Below are 16,538 nucleotides of genomic sequence, written 5' to 3' on the forward strand. Positions count from 1 at the left end.
TAGATCATATATATAATCTATATATAAAGCTTTAATCTTTATATATAGAATAAAGTATGGATCAAAGTTTCTTTTTGTTTCATTTTATTTTGCATATGGACATTCATTTGTTCCAGCATGGTTGGTTGTTGAAAAGATTATACTTTCTCTGTATTTTCTATACTGAATTTCCTTTGTACTTTTGTAGAAAATCGTCTATATTTGTATATATATTTCCTGGATTCTCTATTCTGTTCCATTGATCTTTGTCAGTTTGTCAGTCTTTACACTGATACCACATTGTCTCATTACTGTAGCTTGATAATAAACATTGAAAGCACTCAGGTAGTATCGGTCCTCCAACTTTGTTCTAGTTTAAAAAAAGTTCTTTTGGCTATTCTAGGTCTTTTCCATTGCCATGTGAATTTTAGAATCAGTTTGTAATTTCTACAAAAAAAGTCTGCTGGAATTTATTGGAGAAATTAAAGGCCCTCATGAATTAAGATCTGTTGGAAAATTTCTTGTCTAATAATGTCTTATTAAAAAGTACAACACTTCTCTGCAATTCCTTTGTGTGCCTCTACTTTGCCTCCTTTTAAATATTCCCCCAGATAAACTAGAGATTATAATCCAAACAGTGACCTTGAGTGTATGATGATTTGTGTAACTCATTGATAAATAGAGGCATGGCTCTAATCCTAAGGACCCCATTTAGAGGGGAAAACTCCTAGAGGTTTGGATAAGACCTGGGAAGAATGCAGAGTGCTTCAGCCTGAAAGAACCTCCAACATTTTTATTTTCTTTGTGGAAAGACCCTTACATCTATTACCTGTAATCTTGAAACTCTTCAATTCATATTTCATCTACAGATTTTGTAGCATTTAATTCTCGTACGTTTGGGTTAAAAAGTAAAGGCCACTTCCACTTTCAGGCACAATATATTCCTGAAAACCTTAATCCTCCCATACTTCTGGGGAGACTTCTAATAATAGAGTAAAAGTTATGAGGAATAAGCAAAAAATGAAAGGAGCAGCAAAATATGTAAGTAGAAGGAAATTCAGGACTAATATTTTTATACTCTGAAATTTGGGCTGTTTCATATACACAGAGATAAGCCCCAAATTCCCTCTCACTGATACAAAATTAAACATTTCCCTAGGAGATGTAATAATGGCCTATTTTAACTTTAAAAAAACTGATAGTTTTATTCAGTTAAATAAAAAAACCTCAGTCATCCTAATTTTTTTATATTAAGACAAAAATAACTGAACATCTCAGGGAAATATGCCTGGAATAAAGGAATATTTGGCTTATTAATTTTGGAATCATAGAGTTAATATTAGTTGAGATATATGACTTACAGAATCCTCATGTGTTTTCAGATTTATCTACTGCCCTCCAGACTGTCAACTTGATGGACTGCAACAAAATTCAAATTAACAACTTGCAAGATGCTTTTGATGACCTCAATGTTTCTGTAAAGCCTGAAGAATACCAGATGTTAGAGAAAACGCTTGATGTTGATGGTACATATAATAAGTTGGCTTTCCAAATAAAGGGACAGTAAATTTTCCATTCCCCTTCCCTGTCCTCCATTCATCGCTCCCCAACAATTTTTTTCTTTATTATCCTAATGGAAAAAAACACTCTAACAGAGCAGTTCTATTGAGATCATAAATTTATCTTGATAGAAAAATCTTTGAATAAGATTAATAAGATTTTAAAAACCCCATCAAGTATTCTATGTTGATTCCATCAGAGTGTAATTTGTATGTATGTTTTTAGCATCTACTATGTAAATCAGGGAAGATGAAATAATTCTCTGTGAAGTTTGTGCTAAAGTAAAACTGCTTTTAGCCAGGAATAGACTAAGGGAAGACTTTCTCCCCTTGGCGTGAGATATTTATGGCAGGAGATAGATTGAACGTGAATCCTAAGAGCTTTCAGAGAAAACAATATATAATTTTCAAATTTTGCCAATTATTATGTGGTTTTTAAAAATTTAAAATCAATTCCTAAAAGTATTTTCTTTTTTAGAGTACTAAATGGGGCCACTGCACAGCACAACTTCTGGGGGCATGTTGTCATCTGTGTCAACAGCACCCTTTGACGTTAGGCAATGCATGGCCTGCATCGCTATGCAACAGACCTGATCCCAAGTGCCTGTTATATGAGGTGTCATGTAATATGTAATGTAATCAAATAAATACAAAGTATTCATATTTAGGAAACTTTCGGTCTAGTTGGTGAGGCAAGCTATAAACAACAAAAGGGTATATAACAATATAGGAGATAAAAGCTCAGTGCATTTGCAATGTTACATGGCAGTGCTTTAATAATAGCCAGGGAAACAGTGATGTGATGCTGTGATTTGTAATAAGAAATATATATTTGGTCTTTGACCCCATTCCTGGCATAGAGCTCCTAAAACACTTGTAAATTCTTAAGTGATGAGACCACTAGGGGTATCTTTTGTTCTAATAGGCAATTCTGGGTGGGCATCTTGTTCCTAGGTGGTGACTGGTCACCAAAAAGATAAGCCATGCTTAGAACCTTGGAATTTTTAGCTCTACCCCCAGTCTCCAGAGAGGGGAGAGGGGCTGGAAATGGAGTGAATCATTGATCATGCCTATGTGAGGAAGCCTCCATAAAATCCCAATAGTTCAGAGAGCTTCCAGGTTGGTGAACACATCCACATACTGGGAAAGTAACTCACCTCAACTCCACAGGGACAGAGCTGCTATTCCTGAGACCCTCCCAGATCTCCCAGACCCTATGTATCTCTTCATCTGGCTGTTCATAAGTACTTTATCATATCCTTTAATAAACTGGTAAACATTAAATGTTTCTCTGAGTTCTGTGAACTATTCTAGCAAATAATTGAATCCATAGGGGAGAAAGTCATGGAAACCTCCGATTTGTAGCCAAGTTGGACATAAGTTGTGGGTAATCTGGGGATCTACTACTTGTGATTGGCATCTGAAGTGGGAAGGACAGTCTCATGGGACTGATCCCTTAACTTGTGGGACCTGATGCCATCTCCAGGTAGATAGTGTCAGAATTGAGTTAAATTATAGGATGCTCAGTTGGTGTTGCAGAGAATTGCTTGGTGGGGGAAAACAACCCTCCATATCTGGTGTCAGAGTGTTGTGAGTATGGTAGTAGAATAAGAGTAATGAGAGGAGAACAATTTCATTCATTCAATGAAAGTTTATTAAGCACCTATTTGCTTGTTAGGCACTAAATATATAAAGATAAAAGAGCTTACAGTCTATTGAGATGACAAGCAATGAGAATACCAATTGTTAAATATGGTGACAGAGGTAAACATAGAGTGTTATGGGAATGTATACAATAGGTACCTAACCCACACAGGGTTGGATTGGATAGTCAGAAGAGGCTTTTGGAGGACATACTGTTGGAGTTGAGTTTTTTTTTTTTTAATTTTTTTAAAGATTTTATTTATTTATTTGAGAGAGGGAGAGCAAGCTTGAAAGAGAGAGAGAACCAGCAGAAGGAGAGGGAGAAGTAGGCTCCCCACTGAGCAGGGGGCCTGATGCGGGGCTTGATCCTAGGACCCTGGGGTCATGACCTGAGCTGAGGGCAGACACTTAACTGACTGAGCCACCCAGGCACCCCTGGAGTTGGGATTTAAAATATGAGTAGGAGCTACCCAAGAATTGGGAGTGCAGGGAAAACGACTGGAAGGAGTTAGGAAGGAATGTTCAGTATGTACAAATATAGAAGAACAAAGCTTGAGGAGAAGTCAAGGAACTCTTAAATAGTCCAGTAGGTTGTATACCAGTGGATCTCAGACTGATTCACATCTGAACTACCTGAGGAATTTGTTAAAAACACAGATGCTTACATCTCTTGCTTCAGATTTCTGCATCATGGCCAAAGTGTGTGTGTGTGTGTGTGTGTGTGTGTGTGTGTGTGTGTGTGTGTGTGTGTCTGTGCATGTGTGTGTTTAACAAGCTTTACAGTTCATGTTGATGTGAATCAACATGATGTGAAGTTTGATCATCGACTTGGTAGTGCATAGTGGCAGAAGGAGTGAGGAAGAAAGAATTGAAGTGGCCATATAGTCAAGAGCAGATCCACTAGGGTGTTTTTTTTCCCTCGGGGCAGCAGAGTTTGAATTTTATCCTGAAGGCTCTAGAGGGTCACTGAAGAATTCAAAGTTGAAAGATGACGTGACTAATTTTGCACTTTATAATAAGCATTCTGATAGCATTAAGAAAGGGCAGAGGAGGGCAAGTTTGGAGGCAAAGAGACATTTTAGAAGGCATTCAGTAATTCAGGTTAAAAATAATGTTGAAGTAAGGCATTGGCTCTAGGGATGGGAAGAAGGGAACAGATATGAGTTCTAGGAGGCAGAACTTCATCATTGTTTGGTTAAATTAGGGAGGGGAGAGGAATCGAGGATGACTAACAGATTTTTGGCTTGGGGGACATTTCCTGGTGATGCCTCTTAATAAGCTGGGGAATACAGGAGGAGAATCAGGCTTTAGTGCAAGGGTGAGTTCAGCTTAGGATATAGTGTGTTTGATGAAGGGCATGATGGAGGGAAGAGATTGAAATGAGAATAGATAAATCTAAATTCCTTCTCAAATTACAGGGCTTTTTTTTTTTTAAATCTAGTTCCTGTTACCTGACCTCTTTAGATTAACCTTTTCCCACAAACTTTCTTACACATTTTTTGTAAGGTGTCAAGACACTTAATAAACACAATAGAATAATTTAAATCTAAAATTAAGAAACTACTTATAGTTCCCAGAACACATCATACTCACTTATATTTCTATATATTTTCTTCATCAGTCTTTCTGTTAACCTTCAGATATACTGCCAAGTCAGTAAAAATGTGACTTCCTTGAAGATTTCTTTAACTCATTCAGCCAGATATGGAAGCTTTTTTCTTGCATTTCAATAACATGCCATATTTACCATCATTGAGACAATTTTGCTTTATAATTGCTTGAGAAAAGTGATTATTTTGGAGAAATTTCCATGAGAGTTATGAGGAAAGGATATATTTTGAAAATCTGCAAATATAGGCATTTGGTTACTGATGAAAAATGAATGCTTAAACTGTAAGCAAATTTAAAGTATTCTGTTGGGAGAACAGGGTAAATATATAAAGTCGCAATACAATGTGAGGTAGGTGGAAAGATCAAACAAGAAGCCTATGTGCTTGTTGGGTTTCCACTTCTTACTTTGACCTAAGTCATATTCATCTCACTTATTTTTCAGGTTCTTCCAGCTAATGGGAAAAATATAGGTGTTTGCATATTTCTGAATGCACAATATATGCATCTTTGCTTTAAAAAAACTTATTAGGAACTACATTTACTGGATAGGTGGACATTTATAAAGTTTGCCATCTAGATGCAATTTCAAGTTTCTTTTTTTAGTTGTTTAAAAAGTAAGATGTTGTTAGATAAATATTCATTATCTCACATTAAAACTGATGTTTCAAAAAACACTCAGATATTCTTTTAATCAATTAATGTGTGATAATTAATTCCTTTCAGAAGTATTATATAAAACCCAGAATAACCGTTTAAACTGAGATTTAGGGGGGTTTGATTTATAATAAATCAGATTTTGTTTTAAGAAGAAGATGTAAGTTAATCTAATTATTGCTTGCCTTAATTTTGCCTCATCTTAATTCTTCATTCTTTTATTTGAATTTTATGCTTTATTATTTTGTGTTTGACTCTTCTGTCTTCAATATAAAGCAATAAATCGGTAAAGAAAATTGCGAAAATAAGTAAGAGAATGTCATAATGATTTGTAAAAATATTAGTCAATACTTTTATATATCAAATGCATCCAATTATTCCTAATTCTTGTTTCTATACACCCATTGTGCAAGCTGACACTAGACACTTCAAACTAGGTTCATACTCAGAGTCCGTGAAAACTTGGAACAGTATTCATTAGAGAATGATGTAAACACAACTGTCAAAACCATAGAAAGTTGTCCTCTCTCTTTTCTTACAACTTTTTAAGATATGAAGGTAAAAGAAAATGCAATTAGAATAATCCACTAAGAGTTTTATTTGCCACCTGCCATTCTCTGAATTCTTGCTGATAAAAGTGAGTTTTTAACGTGCAGATCTTCCTTGATAGACTGGAATTAGGGAAGGTTCCCTCTAAAGTGAGTGCTGCTCCAGCTGCCACATGGTGATAATAAAGAATCAATCAAATCAAAGTTTGGCAATATGGAAGTAAAAAATGCATTTGATCTGTCCCAAAGATTTGTTATTTGCATAGAAATAACATCATTAACTCATTTGTGTTTTAAATCCCCCCCAAAAGGATATATTGTGTTTGAGAGGCTTGTGGACATAGAGTTGAAGATATGCAATAGACAATGGTCTAGCCTAGAAATAGAAACTTGAAAGTTATCAACATACACTTTGTATTTACAGGAGAATTCAGGAATGGCTTATATAGTGTGATGAGAAGAGGACCAAGGATAAAGCACTGGGGCATGCTAACATTTAAGTAATGGTAGAGAAAGAATAGTTCATAAGGACATTAAGAATTAGCTAGAATGGTGGGAGGGAAACCAAAAGAAAGCTATAGCAACAAAGCAAAGAGAAAAAAAGAGCTTGAAGGAGGAAAGTATTAAATAAGACCAAAAAATTAAAAAGTGCTCATTAGTTTGGCAATAAATAGTATTTTTTAAGATTTTATTTGTTTATTTGTTTATTTATTTGAAAGAGTGAAAATGAGAGAGAGAGAGAGAGAGCACATGAGAGGGGGTAGGGTCAGAGAGAGAAGCAGACTCCCCGCTGAGCAGGGAGCCCGATGTGGGACTCGATCCCGGGACTCCAGGATCATGACCTGAGCCGAAGACAGTCACTTAACCAACTGAGCCACCCAGGTGCCCCAGCAATAAATAGTTAATGGGTGAACTTGGTAAAAGTGGTTTCCAGGAGATGGAAGCCAGATTAGAGCAGTTTGAAGTGTGAATGAGGATGTGATGAATAAAAACATTTCTTTCCAGAAAATAGATTGTGAAGGAAAGGAAAAAGAAAGAGTAGCATTTAGCGGGGTATCGTAGAGGCGCAAGGGAAGGCTTTTTAGAAAACTAGACTTACAAGCTGGTTTTGACATATAAATAGGATTTATATAGGTAGAGTGTAGATTGCATTCTGGACAAAAGTTTACATCCTAGAAAAATCATAAGATGCTTTAAGGGGACAGTAAGTGAACCAACCTAGCTCACAGTGGAAGTGCTTTGTTTCTTGAATTTATTAATTTTTCTTTGTACTATTTTTGTCTTTACAGAAAGGGGAGATGTTTCCCTAAAGACTGCCCTTTTAGCATTGAAGAGCAATAAGCGTTTGCAAGATTTTAGAGGTGAGAATAATTAGGAAGTTTTATACACATTGAGAATATCAGAAATTTTTAGCTAGTTGTCGAAAAGTGATGGACCACTTACATAAAAGTATAACTCATATGCTACAAGACTAAATGAATGGTGTACATTTAGTATTTTAAGAGTTCAGATGAAGGTGAGTTTCCTATGTTCATGAAAGTCTAGTTTTTAATATTATAAGTTTGTAGTTGAAGCAAATGATATGTCTTCTAACAAGAATGCCAAAAATAAGTGACCCTAAAATGTTTTAATTAATAAATTTAAGTTTTTAAATTAGGTAATACATATTATGACAGGTCATAAATAAAAAAGTATTTAAAGGTACACAGTGAAAATCTCCCTCCTACCTGGTCTCTCTCTATTCAATTCCTATTCCTTATCCCCAGTAACTAACTAATAAGTAACTAGTTTCTTATGTAGGTAGTATTTAGAGCATTCAAGAAAATATGAATATATATATGTATATATATATTCTCCCTCCACACACTTTTTACATAGGTGGAAGCATAATGTGTATGTTGCTCTGTCTCCTTTTTTTAACAATATATTTTGAATATTTATTCATATCAGAATATAAAGAGCTTTCTCATTCCTTTTTGTAGTTGCATAGAGAATATGTGAATTTTCATCCTGATGAAAATATACATGTTTAACTTACTGGGATCAGTGATCCATCCAACTTGAATCTTTGTGCTTTCGATTGTGGCACCAAGAAACATTTTGTGGCATCACGTGATGGATGTCCTCTGTGAAATATCTAACTTTAGACTAGAATTTATTTTATTTATTTATTTATTTTTATTATGTTATGTTAATCACCATACATTACATCATTAGTTTTTGATGTAGTGTTCGGTGATTCATTGTTTGCATATAACACCCAGTGCTCCATGCAGTACATGCCCTCTTTAATACCCATCACCAGGCTAACCCATCCCCCCACGCCCCCTCCCCTTTAGAAACTTCAGTTTGTTTCTCAGAGTCCATAGTCTCTCATGGTTCATTTTGACTGGAATTTTGAAAAGCTCTAACTCTATTTAAAAATGAGTTAATAGCCTAATGTTTTATGAACTTACCAACACTCTTCTCCAACTCTTATTTTCAGTATAAAAAGTATCTTGAGGACAAAAGTGTGCGTAGTTTTATTTCATATTCTCTAAAGACATTTTATTTTGTTTGGTTTCAAATAATGTCGTAATAGTTGGTTGGCAATAATAATACATTTGTATAGTGTTGATGTTTTACCAAGCACTTTCACATAATTTATTTCGTATCAACTATTCTTTATGACTCTACTGTTAAGTAGGAGTCTTATAATAAAGAATGAGAAGAGTGAAGTTTGAAAAAATTGTACCTTACCTAGAACCCCACAACAAGCAAGTGTTGGACTCTATGTGAAGATATATATTTTTTTCTGTATTATAGCTTAATGGTTTAGTTTAAAAATTAACTTTATGCTATAACTTACAGGTTAATAGCATCATGATCAGCACACATATATTGAACACAAAAATATGCATGAGGTAGGCCATGAGAATCTTAAAATCTAGATGAAAAGATAGGCCAATTTACATAAAAACATAACTAATATGCTATAAGATCGAATTAGTGATGCATATTCATTATTTTAAGAGTTCAGATGAAGATTAGATTCCTATGAAAAAAATGGAGGAAGGCTTTGAAGGAAGGGTAACATCTTGGTAGGCAGAGGGAAAGCAAGAAAACACTGAGACCTAGAGATTAGAAGGGAAAGAATGGAGACATAAGTAGGATTTGAAAAATGAGGAATGAGAGATAGTTGATAGGTCTACACTGAAGAGAGTATTAAATGTTAGCTTAAAACAGGTCTCAGTATATTCTCTGGGCAAGAGAGTCAGGTGCCAAGCTGTCTCTAAGGATTGTTTAACAGTGTATTGGATTAAGGAGTCACGAGAAGCAGGAAGATCATTTATTCAGTCCATTCATTCAACAAACAAGTGGCACTGTGCTGGTAAGCAAGATAGGTAAATACTGGTCTCTGACCCCAGAGAACTCATTGAAGAAAGACAGATGAACAAATAAATAACTACAAATTGTGCTAAATATTAGGGAGAAAATGTGCAAGGAGGAGGTAGAGCATTAAGGTACAGTGACTTAATTTAGATACGATGGCCAGGAAAGCATATTCTGAAATGTGACAGGCTGAAACCTACAGGATGAGAAGGAATCAACCACTGAAAGAGTTGGGAGAAGAGTCTTCCAGACCAAAGGAAGAAGGTGTGAATGGTTCTAGGGTAGGAAATAACATATATGTTATTACCTATATTAGGCCACTATTAAAGTGTTTGTTATTAAATAAAGAGGAGACTGACATATGGGGGGGGCAAAAGTCTCTCTTACATTAACATTCGTTTCCAGTTATTTAATAAAAATAATCATTCCAGGGGCGCCTGGGTGGCTCAGTCATTAAGGGTCTGCCTTTGGCTCAGGTCATGATCCCAGAGTCCATCAGGCTCCATGCTCAGCAGGAGGCCTGCTTCTCCTCTCCCACCCGCCCCCCCCGCTTGTGTTCCCTCTCTTGCTGTGTCTCTCTCTCTGTCAAATAAATAAATAAATAAATCTTTTAAAAAATTAATCATTCTGTTAGCAGCTTTATTAGCTGTTAGCATGTATACCAAGGTTCTGAACTGTAAGTAAAAGAGAGTCAGTATAAGACAAGTTTAATAAAGGAATGGGAAAAAGGCAGATTGAGGTGACAGTGACTGGGGAGCATCAGAGAGATCACTGGTCACATACAGAAAGGATGTAGGAAACATGAGAAACAGATAGATGGACAAGAAGGAGACAGATATCAAGGTTTAATTTCTACTATGAGTTTGCTTTATATAACTAATCTATTTTATATATATGAAATGAGAGTTAGATGCATATGTACCTCAAGAGAGTATTTAAGGTGAATACTATATCATCTTTTAAAAAATGCTAGGTATTGGGGCACCTGGGTGGCTCAGTCATTAAGCGTCTACCTTCGGCTCAGGTCATGATCCCAGGGTCCTGGGATCGAGCCCCACATCAGGCTCCTTGCCCAGTGGGAAGCCTGCTTCTCCCTCTCCCACTCCCCTTGCTTGTGTTCCCTCTCTCGCTGTCTCTCTTTCTGTCAAAAAATAAATAAAATCTTCAAAAAAATGCTAGGTATCTATACTAATTTTTTGAATTATGATTAAGCTAATTATTTAGAATTTGTATCTAAACTGAAAATATTTTCTCCTGATAGAGGTTAATGAACTTGCAAATGCCTTAAACAAAGTCACCAGTGAAAAAGTTGATGTTGATGAAGTGAAATCTATACTGAAAGGCCTGGGGATTTATTTCCCAGAGGAAGAATTACAGGAGGTGCTTACATCCATTCCTCTTGATAGTAAGTATTCCTTTTCTGAGTCATTTATTACATATCAAACTTGTGTTTACTTTTACTCATAAATCCACAGAGTTGATCGATTAGGAGTCAATTGTAGTGAGTTCAATAACATTAGATTTTCCCTATTAGGCTTGGATGAGAGTTTGTTTTGGATTATTCTAATATTGAATTTATCCTAGGGAAGTATGATCTTCTTCTCTTCTTTCCCTTTCTTTGCCTCCTGAGGTTTGAATCATACATTCTTATTGGACAGGGGCTATGAAGCTCTCTCAAGCCCATAAAGCACAGGGACAAGCCTTATTGTGGTGATATACACTACCAGTTTGGTTTCCCCACAGTCCTCAAAGGGCTACACTGGTATTTTTGAAATCCTGCCAGTAGGATGTTTAGCTTATGTGCAAAGCCTTATGGTATTCTTTTGTCTTAAGTTCTCAGTATATGACTAATAAAAAGTAAAAGACTGCACATTTCCTTTATTAATATAGCTTTGCTTATAAGTATGTATAGTCTTCGTTAGGTATTATGGTTGAGTTTGGTTTATGATACTTCTAGTGAATATCTTCTTGTCTTCCCTCAAAACATAAATGGTGGGGCACCCAGTGGGTTGGGTATCTGCCTTCAGTTCAGGTCATGATCCCGGGGTCCTGGGATCAAGCCCTGTGTTGGGCTGCAGCAGGGAGCCTGCTTCTCCCTCTCCCCTCTTGTGCTTTCTCCCTTTCTCTCGCTCTGTCTCTCTCTTCAAATAAATAAATAAAATTTAAAAAAACACAAAAAATAAATGGTTATAGTAGGACTTGTAATGCTGAAAAATTAAGAGAATGTCATAGCAGAGAGGAAACATACAAAAAAAATGGTCACAATTGTAAATAAGTGTAAAATCCATAAAATGCTCATTGGCTCTACAACAAAAAAGACCACAGGAGTCATCATAATCATATTCCTTTTCATAGTCTGAGATGTGTTTAGCAGGATCAGAATTAGAAAACAGGACTAACTTGGTTCTGAAGGTTTAGTAAGCATGCTTATCTTGTGACCTCATTCTTTTGTATCTTTGGATCAAAGACCATTCACTTCTTTATGTTTCATTTTCAGACGAGGGGAAAGTGGACTTAAAAGATTGTCTGACTCAGTTAATGAAAATGCCATATTTTACAAAAGTTTCAAGTAAGTGAGAATTTTTTAACAATAAAAATTTTGATTGGAATTCTTTTGATTATATGCATTTGTCCAGTTTTCTAATGCCAAAGCACATCATGGGTATAACAAATGTACTTTGGATGACAAATCAATAAGGGATCCTAGTCCTGACCTTTTCTCGAAATTATAGTATTTTTTCCATCACTCAAAAAGGATAAAAGTACAAAATCCATCTGGGTGATTCATCTTAGTATCCAAGTTTGTGATCCAAGATGGCTGCCATCAGTTGCCAGTGTCTTGGACATTTTGAAATTCTGTGGGAATAAGATCGGTGTTCTCTTCTAATTCAAAAAGATACATGCACTCCTGTGTTTATTGAAGCATAGTTTATAATAGCCAAGACATGGAAGCAAACTAAGTGTTAATAGATGAATGAATAAGGAAGATGTGGTATATTTATACAATGGAATATTATACAACCATAAAAAGGATGAGATCGTGCCATTTGAGACAACATAGATGGTCCTAGAGGGTATTATGCTAAGTGAAATAAGTCAGACAGAGAAAGACCAATACCATATGAGTCCACTCATAAGTAGAGTCTAAAAAAAGCCAAACAGGGGTGCCTGGCTGGCTCAGTCTACAGAGCATGTGACTCTTGATCTTGGGGTTGTAAGTTTGAGCCCCACATTGGGTGTAGAGATTACTTGAAAATAAAAATATAAATAAATAAGTAAAGCCAAACAACAAATAAACAAAAAGCAGAATCAAACCTATAAATACAGAGAACAAATTGATGATTGCCCAAAGGGAGCAGGTTTGAGGGTTGGGCAAAATGCGTGAAGGAGTGAGGGAGATAGAGGCCTCCAGTTATGGAATGAATAAGTCACAGGAATAAAAGGCACAGCATAAGGAATGCAATGATATTGTAATAGTGATGTAATGGGACAGATGGTAGCTACACTTGTGGTAAACATAGCATAATGTATAAACTTATCAAATCATTAAGTTGTACACTGGAACTAATGTAACATTGTATGTCAGCTATACTAAATTTTTTTTTAAAAATCAGTGTTTTCTTTTTTATCCTATTATCATTTTATTAAAATGGGATTTTATCATGAGAAGATTACGGAAACATATAGGAACATGTTGAAACATATAGGCTTCCTCCATATTATGTAATAGGTTATTCTTCCCATTACTCCACTACCTTAGCTGTGAGACATTGAATATAATCTGGTTTTAATGTGTTCAGTTAACCGACTTCTCCAACAGTGAGATATCTGTGATGTCTGTGGAACTTCTGGGTCTCCTTGAAGTTTAGGCTAAATGAGCCTTGGTTAGTAAATTCACCACTGTTTTGGATCCCCTGGGTCTCCTTGGAGCAGCCCATATTCTTGAGATTAATTGAAATGGATTAATTTCCTCTAAATTTTAATTTCCAAAATTAAAACTGAGCTAAATTCAAAAGGCCTAATTTAGGTAGCTATAAGGGATGAAACTATTCACCAGAGCCAAGGTATTTAGGATGTAACCAAAATGGTGTTTTTTCAATTGACAAAATATTTTGTCCTTAATCTTTGGTTTTCTAAATGGGGCCTATAAAACTTTTCCAGATATGTGGCTTATAAGCAAATCTCTCACAGGGTTAATGTTTATGATGGGATAGGGTTTATGATAATATAATATTTAAGATTTCTTTCTTGAACAATTCATACATGGTACTTTCAGAAATGAACATTATCTTTCTTTGGTATTGATATAGCAGTGCCAGTCTCTCCATTATTTGGGGGACATTTTTGTATGTATGTGTTGGAGACATCCAAGTATCCACTGAATGAAAAAAATTAAGAATAGTCACATCAAACTATGGATGGTTATCTAATTTTTGGCAAGAAAATTACTTGTATGATTAGTTATCATAGCTTTAATGGAATTCCCAGCCTCAGATATGCTAGAGATGAGTATAAGCAGATGTCCTGAGATTTCTTTTTATGTAATCATTCTTCAATCTCTAATTAAATATTTGCAATGATTTGTTTGGCCTAGTGGCTAAACATTCTGCCTATGAAATCAGACTTCACACTTGGCTTCACATTTAGTAACTGTGTATGCTTAGGCAGATTAGCTTCTCTAAGGCCAGGCTTCTTTATCTGTTAAATAAGGAATTTTTGTGGCATTAAGTGAAATGGTGTATATAGAGCACTTAGCATAGTGCCCAAGAAGCTCAAGACAGAATACTTAGTAAGTGATAGAAGTAGCAGCAGTACTACTACTAGAAGTAATTATTATTATTATCATCATCATCATCATCCAGAACCCACTACTGATATTTGAGTGTTTTTTTTGAAATTTCGTACATTGTATATTTTTTTGAATATAGAAAAAGAAGGCCCCCTGAAAGCTCTGGCTGCCATTAGGAAAAATGTGGTCAGTCCTGATGACCTAGGCTCCATTATGAAATATATAGACATTCCATTACCTGAAGATGTGCTTCAAAGATCACTGCAGAATGTGACTCTCACAGGTGAGTCATGTTTCTAGATATCCTTTATCTTAGCTGACATGCATCTGTTTGAACTTTTCAAGAATCCTTACGGGGTTTATCTGCTGCATGGATTATCCAAGGCCCTTTCCTATCTACTACCCTGTTGGGTTCTACTTATTTTCAATATCGTCATACAAAGGAGGATCTGTAGGGGATGAGTGTATGTGTCTGAATGATATGCATGTGTCTGTCTTTCTGACTGAATATTTATGTCTATATTTCAAGGCCAAATCTATAAACTGATTTTCAGTATAGCAGTTATGCTATAGTTGCCAGTCTCTGATCACATCCCCTGTTCCCTGACTTGCATTTTTTTCTTTCAGAGGATGGGAAAGTGAATTTAGAAGAGTTTGTGGGCAATTTAATCAATTCAGGATTTTCACCTCTACCTGAAAGTAAGAATTTTCAGTTGAATAGAGATAGATAATATGTGGGTTGTGGATCTCTTGGGAAGACTGCAACTAGGGTTTTGAGATGGTCTTAAAATGATTTAACACTGGCTTAATTTTCTAGTGTCTATTCCATACATGTCAAATGCATAGCATAACGAAAAGAGAACATGCCCTTTAGAGAGTACTAGTTACGTCTTCTGCCTAGTCTGAGACCAGAGTCTTGACTGCCATTATCTTTTCCACTAAGGGCCTTATGAAGAAAAAATAGTATTAGTTAAAATGACTAAAACAGCACTTGTAATTAGGCTGTTTGCAAGTTACTCTACTTTAAAGTGTAATTGTATGAGACGTATTAACATGATAAATAGTGGGTTCCTGATACTGATTTATAATAACTCTTCATCAAGAGACTAGTGAAAACCTCTGTTACTATTAGGAGAATTTCTGTTTAGGTTTATTATTTTTCTTCTTTTGTTATTGAAACATTGTTTTCTTTGGTTATTTCTTTGTATTGGCTACCCCCACCCTTATTTTTACCCAGTTTCTCTTTATACACTAATTCAAAGTTTAATTTTAGCAAAGGTTTGTCAATTATAATGTTAAGGATCATTTTCTTCTTTTGGTTTGCATAATATTTCTGTAATCTTAGGCCTCTTAGTTCCCTGATCGGCTGCCCTTTCCTGCCCCTCTGGTACTGAAAAGGAAGGAACGATTTATATTTTGCACATTTAAGTGAGAAGAATATTTCTGACACCAAGCCAACATTACACACACATTCAAATCACTTCATATTGTCCATTTTTAAGCACCCTCTATGGTTGCAGAAGCTCAAGGTTTACTTCTTTGACTATCTCCACCTACTTTTGGGTAGGCACACACATGTAGTTTGACGAGCCGAAAATATTTATGAAGAGATGTTTCATAGAAATGCCTTTTTTGAGGCAGCTTCCTAATAATATATCTCAACTGGTTTTGAGAACTGGTGTTAAAAACAGCCATACCAAAAGTGTCACTGTGTCTCCTGAAGACATTGTCCATTATGTTATTTAGTAATGAACATGAAAAATGTCTTGAAATTTAATATCAGAAAAAAACTTTCTCTCTCCCAAAGACCAGTGTGCTTACTTTGTGTAGACAATAACCTGAGCTCCCCTTTATGCCTTAGCTTCCAGAAAGTTCAGATCTAAACTTATTATTTAATCATTATAACTTACTTTGAATCTACTTTACTTTATTCCTAGCTTCTTAAGGTGAAACGTATGGTGACTGATTTTAGCTCTCTCATTTTCTAATATAAGCATGAAGACCCATACCCTTCTTACTAAACACCGCTTTGGCTGCATTCAATAAATGTTGAAATGCTTTGTTTTCATTATAATTCAGTTTGAGAAATGTTCTATTTTCTTTGTGATTTCTTCTCTTATCCATGGACTGTTTAGCAGTGTGTCATTTAATTTCTAAATATTTGGGGTTTTCTTAGTTATTTTATTGTTACTTGTAATTTAATTCCATTACTGTCAGAGAACATATCCTTTATGATTTCAGTTCTTTTCAATTTATTGGTACTTGTTTTATGGCCCAGCATATGGTCTATTTTGGTAAATGTACTATGTGCACTTGAAAATGTGTATTCTGCAATTAAAGAGTATAGTATTTTATTAATATAAATTAAGTAAAGGTGGTTGA

General features: G+C 35.3%; 1 protein-coding gene across 2 annotated transcripts in view; it reads left to right on the forward strand.

Annotated features, from left to right (window-relative positions):
- Positions 1 to 16,538, forward strand: part of EFCAB13 (EF-hand calcium binding domain 13) — a 314,516-nt gene that overhangs the window by 154,310 nt on the left and 143,668 nt on the right. For both annotated transcript variants that reach the window (XR_003515406.2, XM_027568521.2), the window contains exons 32-37: positions 1,362 to 1,505; positions 7,285 to 7,356; positions 10,629 to 10,772; positions 11,865 to 11,936; positions 14,296 to 14,439; positions 14,784 to 14,855. Coding sequence is in view for 1 of the 2 variants with exons in the window: in XM_027568521.2 (XP_027424322.2) it covers positions 1,362 to 1,505; positions 7,285 to 7,356; positions 10,629 to 10,772; positions 11,865 to 11,936; positions 14,296 to 14,439; positions 14,784 to 14,855 (648 nt within the window). In the remaining variant the exon portion in view is untranslated. The remainder of the gene's footprint in view (positions 1 to 1,361; positions 1,506 to 7,284; positions 7,357 to 10,628; positions 10,773 to 11,864; positions 11,937 to 14,295; positions 14,440 to 14,783; positions 14,856 to 16,538) is intronic.

Source organism: Zalophus californianus, chromosome 16, assembly GCF_009762305.2.
Source record: "Zalophus californianus isolate mZalCal1 chromosome 16, mZalCal1.pri.v2, whole genome shotgun sequence".
NCBI classification, from domain to species: domain Eukaryota; kingdom Metazoa; phylum Chordata; class Mammalia; order Carnivora; family Otariidae; genus Zalophus; species Zalophus californianus.